General features: G+C 54.9%; 1 protein-coding gene across 1 annotated transcript in view; it reads right to left on the bottom strand.

Moving 5' to 3' along the window:
- Positions 1 to 1,676: 1,676 nt before the first annotated feature.
- MED27 (mediator complex subunit 27) overlaps positions 1,677 to 18,041 on the bottom strand; it is a 191,338-nt gene continuing 174,973 nt past the window's right edge. Inside the window, exons 7-8 of the mRNA XM_081280014.1 lie at positions 3,904 to 3,981; positions 1,677 to 2,067 (exon numbers count right to left, since the gene is read on the bottom strand). Coding sequence (XP_081136140.1) covers positions 1,933 to 2,067; positions 3,904 to 3,981 — 213 coding nt within the window. The 3' untranslated portion in view covers positions 1,677 to 1,932. The remainder of the gene's footprint in view (positions 2,068 to 3,903; positions 3,982 to 18,041) is intronic.

Raw genomic sequence — 18,041 nt, 5'->3', positions numbered from 1 at the left:
AAAAAAAAAATATATATCAAAACAGCAGAGCAGGCGTTGCCCGGGTCTCCACTGCCCGGCCTCCATTGTGACCAACTCTCAGCCTCCGTCTACAGGCCTCTCCTCCCTCCCAGCACCGGGGATCAACCCTGTGCCTCAGAGGAGGCCAGAGGAAGAGGCTCACCCCAGCTCTGCCACTGGAGGAGAGGACAGGACCTGTCTCTCTCCGTGCTGCTGTAATGGTCAACCCTTTGCACCTCTGTACACCTGCCCCAGGACCCTTCCTAGTACTCCTGTGGACGGCAATCAGGTACAGAGGACAGGGCCAAGGCGCCGGCTCCTGGGTGCACACATGGACTAGCCCTCTGAGGCTACTTACTGGCCCATCGCCTGTGCAGAAGACGGGGACGAGAGGGAGTCCGAGAGCACTTGGCGCCCAGGGGACTGACCGCCCAGACTGCTGCGGTTGGAAGCTGGACATCTGATGGCTCAGATGCGAGTCGGCATCCACGGCTTCACTGACCTCAGGTTCTTCTGGGTTCCAGCACCTCTGAGGCTGGCAGTCCCCAGGGACTTGCCTCCCCTGTGCATGGCCGGAGCTGGTGGTGCGTGGCCAGCGTCAGTGCTGCATTGGGCCTGTGTGCACACTTGGGGTCTTTGAAGACATGAGTACCAGGAAACAGCGCTAGGGCACCTGATGCCCTCACTCTGGGTTTTCTTGCAAACCAACAATGGAGAGTCTCTGGAGGGCTGGGCTGGGGCTCAGTGGCAGAGCACCCGCCTAGCACCCCATAAAAATAAATAAATAAAATTAAATAAAGGTATTGTGTCCAACTACAACTAAAAAATACTAAAAAAAAAAAGAGTCTCAGGAGACCAATAAAAGGAGGATCCAGGGAGCTGACAAACTGTGCTATGGTCTGTGACTGGGAGGGGGTGGCCAGTACCGGGCAGGAGAGATGGCCTCCCTGGGAACACAGGAATGCCATTTCAAAGCAACCACAGGCTGGTGTGATGGCTCATGTGCCACACAGGGTCACCACTGAGGCCTGGCAGTAGCTTAATTGGCAGCGTATTTTCTTGGAGGCTCATCTAATGGGTGTTGGCATCTTAAATCTAGTGAACAGTAGCATTCAGTGGGGGCTGCCTGCTGCGGGTGTCCTGCTTGTCACTGCTGCTTCTCAGGCTGCCCGGTGCTGCCTGGCCCTGGAGCCTCTGCCTAGGAGGTCCGGGGCAGGCTGCCCAGGGCCAGGTGTCCCCATCACTGAAGCCCTGACTCTGCCTGCCAGCCTGGTGGGAACAGGCAGGACCTAGGAGGAGCCAGGCCCTTCTTTGGTCGGCTCAGACGGCAGTGCCCCCGGATGTCACTTCCTGGGAAACATCCTCTCCTAATGTCCTTGGCCAGGGCAGAGATTGCCACAGAAATGGATGATGGCTTCACGAGTTGGTGTCCAGAAACTGGATGGACCTGTAGTAATGCCTGGGGCAGAGCCAGGCCGACAGTGGCGCCCACCCTGGGAACCTGTGGGACTGGTTTAAGGGGAAGAGACTCCTCCTGCTGTCTTTCTCAAAGGGAACCATCATTTTTTAAGCCTCCAAGGTGGCTTTGAAAGGGAGCATTACCCAGGCTGGCCTCCCTGCAGGGAGAAGCGGGAGGTACCCCCAGAGAGCGCTGTAAGGAGGAGACGAGGCCTTGCCTGGGTACAAAAGGTTTATTGCTTATAAAAATAACTTAGCAAGCACAAAACAAAGTCCCCCGTGTGACAGGGCTCATTCAGCCACCTTCAGCAAACTGGGGGACTCACCCGTATCGCCAGCGTGTGCCAAGGCTGGGCTGGGAGACCTCGCCCGGTGGTGCTCCGAGAAGGCCCTTCACGATAGCCACAGCTTGACAGAGAGCGGGCGGCAAGGGGTCAGGGCCAGTGTCACTCAGGGCTGCCTGGGTGGGTGGGGTCACTGCCGGCAGGTGTCATGGAAGGCTTCCAGTGTTCGGAAGTCCCTCCACGTTGGGGGCAGGCCATCCTGCAGGAACTTCCCGCAGCGCTGACATGGGGCCTGGAACAGCTTTATGTAGCTTCTTAACCAGGTCTGAAAAGAGAAGGGAGGACAGATGCAACAGCCCTGGTGCTTCCCAATACCCTCCCATCAAGCCTAATGGCCCCAAGGACAGAGCCCTGGAGCTGGCTTTGGCCCCAGAGAGAAGCTGCTGAACCCACAAGGCTGTGTCGAGGGACTTTGGGCTCTGACGCCCCCACCCCCGCCCCGAGTTATCAGCACAGAAAGGGCAACTCTCCCTGGCAGGGGGACCCTGGGGCAGCACCAACCATGCTGCACGGAGCCTGGCAAGGACCCTCTTCTCCTGGCTTGCTGCCAGGTAGGGGGCGTGGCCGCGTGCCGAGGGAGTCTAGGAATAGCTGACGGCTGGAGAATTCTGCATGGAGGGTACAGCGCCTTCTAATCTGATTTCTGAGGTCACTGCTCACTGTCAGGATGTGGCCTAACACTTTGGGAGGGGGTAAGTGGGGACAGCCCCAGTGCCACCAAATCACATAATAAGCAGCAAACACACACTTTAATTCAGAGAGCAGAGAGCTTTCGGGTATCATCTATAAGGATGAGATGCACGTAACTCAATTCTCAAACTCAAGGAGATTCGCTACCAAAAAACCCCACCAAAACAAAGCAAAGAAGCCAAACACCCAACAGATCCAAACGCACGACAAGTGAGCCAGTTCTCACTGTGCAGGGGTACAAGACTCTCATCAATTAACATTCTCCTGAATTATGTTGACAAGAGAAAACGGCTATCTGAAGAGGTCAGCTGAGTTACATGAATCCCCTGCCTTCAGCTGGGCGGTCCTCGAGATGGCAGAGTGCGGCCCATCCATGCCACCTCAGTCATCAGGGTGGCCTGGGGGTTTCTACAGCAAGTCACGAGGAGGTCACCGGATCAGTCAGCTACACTGCTTATCCTCTGGTGCTGAGCACGTTTGCATCCTCCCCAGATCCCTAAGTCAGAGCTGAAGGGAACGGACGTCCCAGAGTGTGAGACTAAAGCAGGCTTCCCTCTACTGGGTGGCTGCTGGCTGCCTGCCCTCTTGCATGTGGAGGAAGCCCTCATGGACTGCTCCTTGTTTACACTCCTAACATTAGGAAGCCAAGTGATGAGCTGGTCTTGTCTTCTGAGCAGTGCGTGACAGGCTTTCTAGGAAGCCCGCCGGTGGAGGCCCACGTGACAGGATGGATGGGACCAGAGACACCCACCTGGCTGTCAACAGTGATCTGCACTCACTAAAGGGAAGTCTGAGGGGGTTTCTACCGGGCAGCCTTTCTAGCAGAAGACAAAAGGCAGTTCTGTGGGCAGTGAAAGATGGAGCCTAGTGACCCAGCGCACTAGGCCATGTCAGTGTGAGGCGAAAGAGCTGGCAGGGTCTGCCTCGGACATACAACACACTGTCACCCCTGGTCAGGCCAATGCCAGGGAAAGGTCCTGACTGTGGCCTCTGCCCAGAGCTGCGGTGTGAGTACTCCCACTGGGTTCCATTTCAAGCCAGAAGAGTTTGAATAGGCGCTGCAAACCTCTGAACACCCCTCAAGAGCTGCCAGGCTGCCGGGGGCTGCCCTCACTGCAAGCTGCTCTGAAATCTGAGAATGAACTGTGTTGGGTGCAGCCAGCCGAGACTCACCACTGCAAGCCTGGGGCCAGGCACAGGACCTGGGTGGGGCAGGTCAAGAGCCCAGTGAAGACCCTACTAGGTCCATGTGAGAAACTTTTAGAGGATCCTTCTGCGACCACCTGTCCAGCCACAACGGGGAGCCCGCGGCACCATCTCCCACCCGGCTCCCATGGCAGCCCGCGGGCCAAGGGTGCAGCTTCCCCCCTCAGCTGTGTGTGCACACTCCAAGGCTCCTGAAGCCACTTACCATGAAGGACCTGACTACAACGTCTGGCATCTGGGGCAGCTGGTAGTGGAGCAGGGCAGTGGTGGCATGGTCTGTCACCTGAAAATGAAGGACAGTGGCTGGAGTCAGCAGTCAGAGATGGCCAGCGGGATGGACGCCTCCTTTTATAGGCACCAGCCCTGCTTTTGGATGTCTCTCAGAGAAAAGGACATCTGAAATGAAATCTTGAGTAGGAAAATTAGTTAGCAGAGTTGGGGGCAGACAGGGGAGGAGGTGTGTGTAGGCAGAAGGGACAGCCCCGGAGGGAAGCGGAGTGCGGAACGGCCCTCCACAGAAAACCTGGACAGGCTGGAGGCTAGGGGTGGGAAGGCAGTGGCCTGAGGCCAACGGGGAGAAGGCAGGGCAGACCAGAGGGAGGACAGGCCTCCCTGCTCCCGACACCAGGATGCAGGCAAGGAGCCTGGCGGCCATGCTGGGACCACTCTCCCAGCAGCACGCAGGGTCTCCTCTTGCTCCCTTAGATTCTCTCTGTCTCCTAACTTGTAGCCACGTGGGCCTGGTGGTCAGCAAACTGCTGATTTCTGAGGACCCTTCCTCAGGTCTCATGGTGGCTACCTTCCCAGGTGTCTCCAGTACTTCGTGGGCCACACCCACATCTCCACTCCATGGGCCAGGAAACTGCCACAGCAGTTTCGTGACCAGTGGACAGGGTACTGCTTCCTGACCTTGACTTAGCTATTCATCCTTTCTGCCACTCAGTCCTTTCCAAAAGACAAAGGGTCTGGTCTTCGATTCTCTGCAGGTCTGAAATGTGATGACAACATGAATTGCTAATGCCTGCTATCCATCAGCAAATTAATAGATTCTACTAATTTGATAGCTGTGTTCAAACTAATGGTTTATTTGACTGTCCTCATTAGGGATTCTTGGCATTACAAATGTTGTGGTTAAAACAAAACAAAACAAAACACAAGAAAACAAAAAACTCTAGACAAAAATCTTTGAATTTGAGAACAAAAATAAACATAGGTCCAAGGTGTTCGTTACCAGCTGAGTAAGGAGCCAACTGGCCTGAGCAGTAGTCGCGCACACCAGCAGGGGGCGCCAGGAACACTGTGCTGACCCCACTCAGTGGGCTGTGTGTGAGCCTGACACTGGTCCCCACACCCGACAGAGAGGCTTCACCACTAGGTATGGGGACAGTCTCCAGAGCTGGGCTTTCCAGGGCCCAGTCTTCAGCCTTGTGTGAACACAACCTCAGCTTCCCCAGGATAAAATTTGTGTGCAAGTGACACCCTCCAGTAGGCCCAGGAGGCTGGGAGGAGAGTGGCATGGGAGGGGCTCCTCCTGCCCAGCCGTGCCAACAGCCCCACCGGCTCTCTGGCCAACTGGACTGCACCTGCCTCTTTCCCACCAGACTTTCCAGGGCAGCCTGGTAGCTGGTGAGCCCCGATACGTGATCAGCTCTGTGAGCAGGAATCATCTGGTTCATGCTGCGACTATCAGGCCTGGAATATCACCAGGCAAACAGCAGGTGCTCAATACACATGTGTTGAGAAAAAAATGCCCACTGCCATAAACGTGGGGCTGGCTTTCCTGCAAAGGCAGCCGCAGCTCGTGTCCCGTGCTGTTGGGGAATTCTCACTTTCCAGCTGGGTGGAGCTTCTCCCCCAAGGGCCAAGCCTGCTTTATTTTAAGCATTTTGACAGACAGCTTTCTAAAATGAGCAATGCTTTCTTTCTTTCTTTCTTTTTTTTTTTTTTTAACAGTCGCAATGATAACCTTGCAAAATGACTGGTGGTGGCAGTCGGGTGAGGGGAAGAGCCGCATGAAGCTCCGCAGACAAGGCCCGTGGGCTTGAACCTGGGCTTCGTTCTTGCCCATCCAGCTCCCTGGCTAAGAAAGCCCACGAAGTGCCCTGTAAGGTCCACGGACGTTCCCTGTACCTGCGTGTGCTGTCACAGAAAGGAACAGGGTTCCTGGAAGCTCTCTCCTGGCCTCCCCAGGGGTTTTCCAAGGCCCTGGCTGCAGCCTGCTCTAGTGTGCAGCGAGCCAGGCTGGGGTGCTCTGGGCAAGGCTCCTTTCCCACCCAGGGCACTGTCCACTTGCACCAACCCTGGGTGGCCCAGGGAGGGCACAGGGTTTGCTATACCCGCAGCTGGAGCTGATGACCCAGAGGCACGGCGAAGGCAGGAAGCTTTGCTAAGCTGGGCTTCTTTCTTTTCACAGTTTTAACACAAATGATCAACATTTAGAATCTGCGAGCTTCACTTAACTGGCCCCCCCACCCCTGCTTCTCTGAAGGTCTGGGATCTGGGGCAGCCTCACAGGTCAGTGTGGCCACGTGAGGTGCTCCACACAAGTCCAGCCCTGGCCTGGCCTCACTCTGCCCTACCCTGTGCAGGCGTCCACCCTCAGCGGGATTGGGGTGGTCTCTGGATGGAGCCCCGTACCTTCATCCAATGCCCCCAGGGTCTCACTTTTGCCTGTTTCTTTCAGCATGGGGCCACTTGGCCTGTGGTCTTTGGAATCTGGGGCCTCGACTCAAATGCCAACAAGAGCATGGCCCCAAGATGCCCTAACCCAGCCCTGCTGTCCCTGCGCCTCCCGCCTGGCTTCCCAAGTTCCGCTTGAGTGCATCTTCCCTGGGGTATAGACCTGTGTCCACTTCCTTTTCCTTTCCTCAGCTCACCTCTTACCTTGACGTTTCCAGCTGAACTTGGGCTATCCAAGCCATCCATGAGATGCACCTAGTTTTGATCACCTCTAGGTGCCGTCCCCAAGCCAGGCTTGGTGCTCATCGCAGGGCCATCTCAAGCACTCTACAGACCTGCTCTCCGTGGCCTTGCTAAATGACCAGAGCCAAGGCTGTCCCTGGGGCCTATTCCCACCACCACTCTCAGCAGCCTCAGAGCCCCCAGGTACACATCTTGTTCCTCCTGCGTCCTCTCCCCTCTGTTGCCACTGCACAGCCTAGGCTGCATCTTTCCTATCAGGGTGACCAGAAGATCCCGAGGGCTCTTTCCAGTCCTTTCTCAGCAGCAAGCGCTGGGAGAAAGGGTGTGGGCTTGGGGCATGGACCCTGGTCCTGCCTCTTCAGAAGGCCATGTGGGTGTGCAATGTCCTCTCATTTAGTGGTGGCTCCCCCTCCAGGAAAGTGGCGAGGCCGGGGCCAGCGTGAGGACCAGCACACGATGCGCAGGTGCTTGCCATCCAGCAGACATATGGTCACCCTCACACCACAATTGTCCCTGCCTCCCAGGGGACAGGAGGCCAAGGCTCCCTGACCCTGGAGCCCTGGGCCTGCTCCTGTACTTCTGCCCTCGGGTCCCTGCCCACCCGCCTAGCCAGCCTCCCCTCCTGTCTAGCTCCTATTTCTTCACATCAGAACCCACAGAACTGGCTTTTTGTTGTTAGAGATTTTGGTTAGCATCAGTTCCCCTGACTTGACTGAACTCTGCCAAGTCCCCAACAAGAAGGTCTCAGAAGAGGTGGGTGAGCACGGGCCTGACAAGGGTGGGGATGAAGGATGAGGGCAGTTGAGGCTTCCCTTTCCTGGCACGTGGGGACACTTTCCGGCTGCCCTTGCCACAAGGCTGGGCCACGTGGACAGTTCTAGTCGAGGCATTAGGAAGAGGAAGTGTGCATGCTACTTCTGCCTGGAGGCTGCGAAGGGCAAGCATGGGCTCTTCATGCCAGTTCTCCACGACAGTGTCACCAGACGGGGCAGGCCGCCTGCTGGCTGGGTGGCGTGTGGCGTCCCTCCAGGCAGGCCCTCTCCGCCCCGAGAGAAAGCCCTCCTGTCTGGGGGATGAGCTGTGGCCAAGCAGCCCCCTGCGCAAGGTATTGCTCAGAATGTGGTCCTTGGAGTGAGCAGGCTGGGTCACTTAGGAACGTGTTTGAAATCTGCCCAAGAGCAGAAGCCTTCTCAGGCTTCTCAGAAGTAGTGAGCCTCGGGGGTTCTTACTAGGGACGCTACGCGCACAAGAACAGCAAGAGCACACACAGTATCTGGGGTCCTGCCAGTAAGCGGGGTTCATGAAGGAGGCTGCGAATGGCTGAGGCCTGGCATTTCCAACTGCCTCCAGGCGACACCCAGGCTGCTGGCTAAGGCCTGGCTTCGAGAGGCCAGGCTGGAGCACGTCCTGGGTCCTACTGGAAAATGGCTTCAAAGGAAGAGGCATTGGATTCTGGGACACAAAGAAGTTCAAAAGCAAGACAGTTTCTTTCTCAAGAATGGAAGTGAACAGGATCACTCCAACCTCACAGTGGGTGCTGTGGAGTGTTAGTGACAAGATCTTGCATCTGAGTGGCCAGGTTTTCCTTATTTCTGGAAGGTGCATTTTAGGATCACAGGATAGTCTATCATCAGACAAGAGCTACTCAGAATGAGAGCTTATAGGTACCAAGCTCTATCTGCCCCTAAAGTAACTCTTACAAGAATAGAGGGGGTGTAATTTCCACCCCGGATATCGGGGATGGACCCAGGGGTGCTCAACCACTGAGCTACACTTTAGTTCTTTTTATTATTTAAAAAAAATTTTTTTAAAGATGAAGTCTGACTAAATTGCCAAGGTTGCCTCAAACTTGCAATCCTCCTGCCTCAGCCTTTGAGTAGCTGGGATCACGGGTGTGGCTCTATAAGTCTTAGAGATCACGGAGGTTGGAAGATGTCCAGAGGTACCCAGTTGGCAAGGGGCAGTTGGTGTTTGCACACAGATCCTGCAAGACCTGAGCCCCACCCCTCCCATCTCCCACTGCAGGCTGGTGCCTGGCAGCATCTCACCGTGTTCTAGTGAGGTCTCTGGAAAGCCTGAGTTACATGCAAGGTGCAGGCCGATATGCACAGGTGGCAGCTGTGCAGCAGGCTGCCCAAGAGCAGAACGAGCTGAGTGACCAGGGACACCCCTCTAGGTATAGCCGGAGCTGCACACTGAGGCTGTTTTGGCATCTGACTCCTGGGAGGGCATCCAACTGGTCTTTCTCTTACTGTTTGGCATTCTGGTCAAATCCAGCCTCCGTTTCAAAAGGCCTAGTATACAGTATTATCTTTTCTTGCCAAATGGTGGCAGTTTTTTTTTCTAACACTGATGCATTTAGTTTCTCCAATTTCCCACCACCAATTACAGGAATATTTTAATGAGAGAAACAAGGCCAGCCGATGTGCTTTCTCCTCCCTTCCTCTTCCCTGGTGGCTCCCCTGCAGTGTCTGGATTCCTGAGGCTGAGCTCCCCAGCACCAGGCAAGAGGCTTACCTATAACCATCTTCCTCTGGTCAAAGCACTCTACCTTCAATACATTTTTGTTTTACACTTTTTGACAACAAAGTTGTTTTGGGCTCAACATTGAAGATATGGAAAAGACAAGCCTGAGGCAAAAAAAAAAAAATTGCTATTAACTAATTTAGTGGCAGCCCAGGTTCGGGTCCCATTGTGCTGTAAAGCTAATGAGATTCTGCGGGGAGATAAAAGCCACCTTGCTTTGCGAGGCGCCAGAGAAGGGCACTAATGCTACCAGGAGCGGGAGGGAGGATTCAGCTGCTAGTTGAGTGCTGGCTTGAAACAAAGCTTGTAAAAAGATCAAAGTGGACAGGGAGCCCTAGGAGAGAGAGAGGGAGGAGAAGCCACCAGAACAATGAGCTGACAGGACAAGGTGGCGGGAAGGAGGGAAGAGGGGTACCTCATAGATGGAATGGCCATGCCCTGCAGCCTGGTTTCCCGGCTCAGAGCTGAACTGTGGGGAGTTACTCGGGAAGGCACCATCTGCAGGGCCTGGCCACCAACCTGCATGGCTTTGTTGACTTTACTTTCTGTTTTCTCCTCCTGCACAGCCAGGCCTTGCCTCGCCCTCACCTCCAGGCACCAAAAAGGTCAGGCACACTCCAAAGGAGGACAGCTGAACTTGGAGAAGGACCTCTTTCAAGAGTCCTTGAACCAGCTGCCAGTCAACATGCTGGGGAAGGACTGACAGTCAAAACAGTCTCACCAAGTTCCTCTGCCATATTGTGTGCAAGGAGTGCTGACAGCCTCCCTCCCAGAGTTTGGGGATGGAGGGCTTGAGAGCTATTTTAGTTAAACCAAAAATGGCACTGCCTGCAACACTGGTGACAGTCAGGTCGGTGACAGTGGGGCTTGTGCAAGGCTGGTGTATGCTGCACAGCCTGGTGGGAGCCCAGCCTCGGGACCCCACCACAGGTCATGCAGGAGCCGGGTGACCTGGGGTGAGGATTAATTGTCAAGGGAGGGCCAGTGACTTGACAAAGAGCAAGTAGCCACCAGATGTGAGCTATCACAGTTTGATCTCACATAATCTCCACAAAATCTGACAACAGAGGGACTTGTAACTGCCATTTATAAGTGAGGGACAAAAGTTGCCAGGAGGTCAAGTGACTTGCCTGGGCCAAGGAGCCGTGAAGCCGCAGAGCAGGGATGGCCCAGGCGCGTGAGCTTGAGTGCCAGACGCGAAGCCCCAGGCCTGGCGGCTCCCACTGCAGGTCTTTGGGGTTGATGTGGGGCTTGGGGGTATCACATCCAAGTCTTCTCCCCCGAGGGGAAGGAAACCCATCATTCTTAGGGGGGAGCTATGGCCGTAGTACAAGTCTCCCAAGTGAAGCCATGTTCTTGCCACTTGGACGAGGTTCCCTCCACTTCTCTGCTAGAAGCTTCTTCCTATCTTGCCCACTCTCAGGTGCAGAGCCCCCGAGGTCTGATGCAGACGCTAGTGGGCCCTCAAGATGACTCTGGATTGGACAAGGCTCTGCCTGAGTTATCAAAAGGGAAACTGGGCCAATAGGAGGTAGCGGCACCAGTCTAGCCTGTACCCTGATTCATCAAGGGAAATAAAAAGTGCAGCATAAAAGTGAAGTGGGTGAGGGGGCTGGGGAGACTGGACCTCAGTGATGACCTTGGGACAAGAGCCGCTCTTGGCTCCCCAACCCTCCACTCTGCTGCGGGGGCCACATTCGTTTTGCTTACATTCCCTTATGGCCAACCGCAAGCGTCAGTAAGGGAAGAACAAAGGGTGTGCTGATGACACAGGTGACACAGGGAGGAGAAGGACAGGGAGGGGACTCTCAACAGACCTCAAGCCCCAGCTCTCCCTATGTTAAAAGAAGGATCCACTGAGCCCCTTGAAGGGGAGAGTTCCAAGGACCATGAGGCCCGTTGCCAGCCAGGGCAGGAGGTGACACACTCTGCAGCGAGACTCTGGCTCTGTTTCAGGGGTGGCCTTGTATTTTCTTCCCCACCTTTTTCCTCAGAATTTTCCAACTATGTTCAACGTGGGGTGTTTGATTTAATTGAAAATGTACGATTCCTGCCTGGGCTTCTTAAACAGGGGTCCCTGTATTTCTCTAACCAGGGACCGTCTTCAGGGGCTCCTGAGCCCTGTAAGGTAGTGAGTCCCCCAAAGTCTAGTAGGAGGACCCAGGTGTGCTAACAAGTTTCACGAGGTGAGGCCGAGCAGGAACCACAGGCAAATGGACCACTGTGGGTACCTGCCTGCTTCCCATCACCAGGGGCAGGCCTAGGGGCGGGCAGTGCCACTCCTGCGCTGACCTGAGCTGGACTAGCGGCTTCAGCAGTTCCTTGGTGCTCTTCCTAATGCAATGGACTGATGGCACCAGGCTGCATTATCTGCAGCACACAGCCCCTGGAGCCCAAGGCCTCCCCTGCTCAGCTAGGAGAGTGGGGCCTCCCACTATTAAAAGTATTTCCCCGCACGATGGGGAAAGTTAAATACCCAAATGCTCAGATGGTGCTTATTTAAAAGGGAAGCCTGGTGGAGACCCAGACTCTGGCTTCCCTCCAACCAATGCTGGCTTCTATACAATGTGAAGATAAAATTCTCTTAGACCTGAGTTAAAGTGGATAAGGCCACATGGTGGGACAGAGGGGACTGCAAGGACAGTGGGCTTCAATCCTGGATTAGTCACTGATTGCCTGGGAGATCTTGGCTTCATCATACTCCTGCTGGCCCTCAGAGAGCATGAGGCTGGGATCAGGGCCACATGGTCCTATAGGTCCCTCTAGTCCCTTAGTGGACACCACTGCAGGCCACTGCTGCCTCAGTCACACCCCATGGATGGCAGTCACCCTCCAGGCCCAAGAGCAGACCTGAGACAAGCTCTACCCTCAGCCCTGCCAGGGATGAAGGTGAAGAAGCTCTCTGTTCTTTAAAAAGCACAGCAGAGGCCGGGCTCAGTGGCACACATCTGTAATCCTAGAGGTTCGGGAGGCTGAGACAGGAGGAGCATGAGTTCAAAGCCAGCCTCAGCAAAAATGAGGTGCTAAACAACTCAGTGAGACCCTGTCTCTAAATAAAATACAAAATAGGGCTGGGGATGTGGCTCAGAGGTTGAGTGCCTAAGTTCAATCCCAGGTACCCCCCCCCCCCCAAAAGAAAGCCCAGCAGATTCTGGGTGGCAGCAGAGGCACCAGGTCCCTGTCCCACTCTAGGCAGCCACCTGCTGTGCTGCCATCTTCACAAGGTCCTCAGTCTTGGGGTGCGTAGAGGAGCTTGGAGAGCGCTGTGCTCTGAGTTGGAAGCCACCTCTAAGCTCCAGCTAACAGGCATCAGGATGAGCGTGTGCTACCTGGATGCCCTCACTCTGTCCCCAACCCAAAGAGGTCAACTTTACTTTCACTGGGTAAAGATACTTTAACATAACAGAGGACATTAGCCCAGGAGCCAGAGCTGGCCTGGAGTTTTCCAAAGACAGATGTAGCCTTAAGGAAAAGGGCCCAAGCAATCTCTGGTTTCTGGAGGCAAAGATGGCAGCGCAGCGTATTAAGCACGTAGAGAGACTGCAGCCCTGGCCAGCAACACTGCTCAAGGATGTGCGCTGGCTTTTGGAAGAATACTTCCAGACAGTCCCAGAAGCACTCATGCCACAGAAAAGAGGTACAGTTATTGCAAAATCAGAATGTGATGACCTCAGCCCTGAAAGTGGTGCTGGAAGTGATGAGGAGAGCTACAGAAGGAAGCTCCCGAGGTGGGGACGAAAGCAGGGGACTCAGCTTTTATTATGCAGCCCTAGTCTCTCCTCTGAACCTGGATTTGTGTGCCACAGGCTCAGCAGGCCTGGGGGCCTGAAGGGGAAGCGTGGCAGCCCGGGGCTGGGGATTACTCGGGGAGATCAATATTCCTCTCTGCCTGATGAAGGAACCATCTGCATGGGATCTGCAAGCCTTCTACCTATCACTGGGCAAAGCCGAGCTGCTCTAGGGCGGAACCAGCATACTGTCTGGTCAGAAAGAAGAGGTGGAAACAGCCCCAGCTGCTCCACTGTTCCCCAGAACCTTGCTCACACCTGAGAACAAGCTGTGTCTGAGAAGGGAGCCCACATGTATAAAGTGCTTAAAACAGAGTCTAGCACAAACCAGGGCCTCCATAAACAAGCCTTCATTTGGTCTGGGAATGCCAGTCCTGCCTTCCTCTGTACTCAACTCAAGATGATGCTGCTGCCTGGAAGGGAGGCCCAGACTCCCCAGGTACCTGAGGGTAGTCTGGTGGCAGACTGCCTCCAGTCATGGCATGTAAGGCCCCAAGGACCTGGATCCCAGCCTTGTCTCCCATCTCTCCCACCTGACATCCTGGCTGTGGCAGCTCCCTCAGCGCGGTCTGTCCCTGCAGCTGAGCTCAGGCCGTCCCTCTGTCTGGAACGCTCTTATCCAGTTAAGCCCTTACCTTCTCAGGGCTTGGCTCAGGGTGCTTCCCTAGCCTGTTCCATCCCCTGAGCTGGGGAAACCCTGGCCTGTACTTCTAGCAAAACCCTCAGGATACCCTGGCCAGTTCCTGGTCAGTTCCGAGACCAGACTTCCCCACCCCAACACTGCCCACCTGCCACGTTTCTGTCTTCTCAGGCTCAGCTCAGAGTTTGGAGAGCACCTTTGGGGAGTGGCTCTATACTGGGTCCCAATTACCCAGGAGAACTCTGATGAGGAGAAGAGGTATTTATTTTTTATTTTTAGCCAGTAAGGGTCCAGGAAGGGGAGCAAGGGCATGGGAGGAGAAGAGGGCATGGGAGGAGAAGAGGGCACAGAGTACTGCGGGGCAGGAGGGCCTGCGGTGGAGCTCCCCAGGGTCCTGACCACCTTCCACTTCTGCTCAAGGCCTCGCGCAGGGCTGAGGGGGGATACGCATGAAGGGTCCTTGACATTTCTCAGGATTAAGGAATTAAGACTTTTCATTTAGATGAAAAGAAAAAAGTTCGATGCTTTCCAGATGGTAAAATGCCAGAATGTCGCTGGCTGCCAGGAAAGTCCTGGCCCAGAGACACCTGCATTGTTCCGCGCACGCTCGGCACAGGGCATTATTTCTCCAGGAATGCCTTGCAGTGAGAGAAACAGCCAAAGACTTCTGGACTCCTGAGAATATCCAGACAGCACCACCTACTTCCCACCAGATCTCAGGCAATGGCAGGAGGAAGAACAAAGACTGCACGTGCCTCCCCTGCCCTGCTTCGCCAGCAGAACAAGCCTTCAGGGCAGGATACATCCATCTCAGGTGTCTCTGGGGATCACTGGAGGGGCCCAAGCCCTCTCAGCACATTAGACACGGACCCAGGTGTGTGTGGCTGAAATTCCAGGATCTTACTCCCTCTTTAGCTGCCTGTGTCCAGGGGAAGAGAAACTAGGAGCAGAGCAAAGGAAAGATGGCTTTGGTGGGATCAAGTGGCTGTATTAGGGCAGGTCAGTGTTTGGTCTGGTTTATGTAAACACCCGACTTAAAATGGGCCATGTGCATAGATGGCTGCAGATTCTGAGTTCCAGTATTCCCTGCTCCTGTGGCAATGCCGACAGCAGCAGCCACCATGTTACTGAGCACCTGCTATGGGCAACCCAGTACCAAGCACTTCGCCAGCACTATCACAGTAAATCCTCACAACATGTTCCCCAAAAGTGGGTATGACAGTTTCTCCCTTTTTATGGAGGAAGGACCTGAAGCTGGTAGAGGCTGAGTGGTTCATGACAAAACTGGATGCAAATCTAGAGTCCATGCTCTGAGCCGTGGTGTCCACTGTGAAGAGATGGGCAGAGGTGGCAGCAAAGACACAAGGAGAAGCAGTAGAGGAGGTGAGAAGCCTGTGGGCAAGATACCAGCCAAAGGGGACGGAGGGGATGGGGAACTTCTGCAGGAGAGGAGGGCCACTGGCTACAGGCAGTTCTGAGAACCTGAGCAGGACAGGGACTATGCTGTTAGGTCACCTTGTAAGCCCTAGAGAAACAGCCAGATCAGCCTCACACCAAGGGTAAGCAGTGGAGCCAGGACCTGGTCACCTGTAGATGGCTCCTGGCCACTGTGCTGTAAGATCTCTCTCAGGGACAATCTCCATGTGGAGCACACAGGAAAGTCAGGCTTGGAATAGGATCAGCTCAGCTGGGCAGCCTGTGCTCAGGGTTCCAGACTGCTCGGCTGAGGGATGGAGGCTGGCCGGAGAAGGGGTCTTCTCAGGCGAAGCTGTCAGTCCAGCTGGTGTCCTGTGCATCCTGTGTAGTCCCGCGGGAGGAAGCCACCGAACTGACAGGTGACTACCCTGTGATCCCTCTGATGGCAAGAAGCACAGGCCATATCTAGGGCAACTCAGGGTCCCTGAGAACATCAGCAGGCCAGGCCAGGATTGCCTGGTTCCCTTTCTACTACCACGCAGTAGAGACTGTAGGTACCTCAGCCATGGTCACACTCAGCAGTGGCCGAGGGAGCCTTGGAGGGAAAGTTCTGGGGGATCCCAAGAGGGAAACAAATGATCAAGTGTGACCTGGGTGTTTACGTAAACCAGACCCTTCAGAGAGAAGGTGGTGGCACAGGCTTTCTAGCAGGTAGGTGCCTGAGGGCCCCTCCTTGCTGCCCTCGGCTCCCAGGTGCCCGGACTGAGGCATCTACTTATCTGGCCTGGTCAGTGCAGGCCAGCTGTCATCAGCTGCAGAAAGGGTGGCCCTCGGGGATGACCCTGGGACCACCCGACCTCTCCTTCCCTGAAACTGGTCAACATCCAACTACTGGTGCACGCCTTCCTCCTGCATGTCACTCATCAGAGTCCACAGACGGGAATCCACTGCCTACATTAAGCTGCCCCCTTGCCCTCCCATCTGTGAAATTTGTCCCCTAGCTCTGTCTGTTTGAGACACACTCATGAGGCAGCAACAGAATGCACAGACGCAAAATGAAAATGACCCCTCGCTCCATCTTTAAAACATCAGCTCTCTTCACTGGAGGACGCTGATCACAGCACTCAAGAGACACGGGCACGGGACAGTCAGAGGCACACAACCCGGCAAGAGCAGACACCCTCTGCCGACTTCTGGGTGGTCGCCGGCAGTGGGCACTCTAGGTGTGGGAGTCTCCTACACAGGGTCCTGGGAAGATGCAGACCAATATGACCTGAGGTCTTGGGACTTTCAGCTCTGGACTCTCTCAGGTCTTTCACGAGTTTCCTGAGCGTCTGGGTGGTGTGAGGTGCTAGAGCAGATGTGCTCAGGTAACATGGGTCACCCGGCCCAGCTGGTGAGGGCTCCATTCTCCAGGAAGGCTCCTGTGCTTCAGGACTTCAATTAGCCTAGGTTGCAGGGGCAGATCCTCAACACACCCAAAATAATACTAGGGATTCCACTAACATTTCACAGAGAACTGGGTCTTAGAGAGCTCACTCAGTTCCTTCTATCGAAAAGCACCCAGTGACCGCTCAGTAAACATCCTGGATAAAGCCTGTCCCCAGATAGGGCCTGGTCTTTCACAGGGCCCACATGATCTGGGGATCATCATGCTAAGTGAAATAAGCCAATCCCCAAAACCAAAGGCCAAATGTTCTCTCTGAAATACGAATGCTAACATACAGTGGGGGCGGGCGAGAAGAATAGTAGTGCAGTGGATTAAATGAAGGGGAATGGTGGGAAGGTGGGGAGATGGGAATGGGAAAGACAGTAAAATGAACCAGACATCACTTTCCTGTATTCACACATGCACACAGGACAGGACAAGTGTAGCTCCACGCCCTGTGCAACCACAGAACAGGAAGTTATGCTCCTGTATGAGTGTATATCAAAACACACGCCACTGTCGTGTGTAAATGAAAAGAACAAAGAAAAAAATGGACGCATGAACAAACACAGGGGTGAAGGAGTGGCAGCACCCTGCTGGACAGTCCACCTGTCCACAGCCAGTCCTGACAGAGGAGGCCCAAGCAGGCTACTCTCCCTTCTGTTGTGGGCAGAAAGACTGTGGCGCAAGTGCTGGAGCTCTGTGGCCATAGCTGCTCTGCCCTTTACCTGAGCGGCTCTGACCCTCTCCCAGCCCCTCCGCCTGCCGCCAAGATTAACTCAGTGAGAAGCTGCAGGCTGGCTCTGCTCCTGAGTTGCTGGAGGGAAGTGCACACTGTTGTGAAATGAGGGGGTTAAAGATCAAAACAGTGCCTGCCCCTGCAGAGTTTAAATGTCAGAAAAATACTAACACGCTTGAAACCTTTCCCGGCCTTTGTGATTCTGCCCTTTCAGAGGGTCCCCTTATTTCCAAGTCCCATTCTCTGAATCTACTCTGCTGGAGACTTGCTGGCTATGAAAAGCTGCTTCGCCCCAGGATGAAGCGCAAGAAGCCTCTGGGGGAGCGCAGCGAATGGCAGGCACCTGTCAGCAGCCGCAGCCCCACAGCAAGCCGTCTCCGGCCTGCGGCCACTTCCTCACTCAGGTACGGGATCTAAGGAGCACGACAGAAAGGGCTTGCTGACAGTCAACGTCTGCAGACAAAAGGAGGCCAAAGTCTGCTTCCCATGGTGGGATTTGCTATAGAACCTCAGGTCTGCGGCTTTAACTAGGGAGCAGGCATGGGCCCCAGGAGAATCTGACAGGGGTGTGCTTCTATTGTCTAGCCTCTGATGCCATTTTTCAGAAGTGAAAAGTTTTGGCTCTGCAAGGTAGTCCCCTCCACCGCCCGTCCTGGGTCACAGGGAGGAGACAATCTCTGAGGGCTTCCTGCCTTCCTAGCAGGCTCTAGTGGCCATGCTGCTACTGTCCAGCAGGAACATTTCCCCTCCAGTAAATACAGCCATGTGATGACTGCCCGAGAGGCGCAGCCTTGGGGCTCTACCCCAGGCCAGCTGTGTGGGGAGGGTGGCGGGGAAAGAGTCCCCCTCTCAGAAGAGGGCACAGCTGTGCATCTACCACTGT

This window comes from Spermophilus citellus (genome assembly GCF_964194105.1).
Source record: "Spermophilus citellus genome assembly, chromosome: 2".
Taxonomy (NCBI): Eukaryota; Metazoa; Chordata; class Mammalia; order Rodentia; family Sciuridae; genus Spermophilus; species Spermophilus citellus.
The sequence above is the reverse complement of the archived record's forward strand: the minus strand, read 5'-3'. Positions and strand labels throughout refer to the sequence as shown.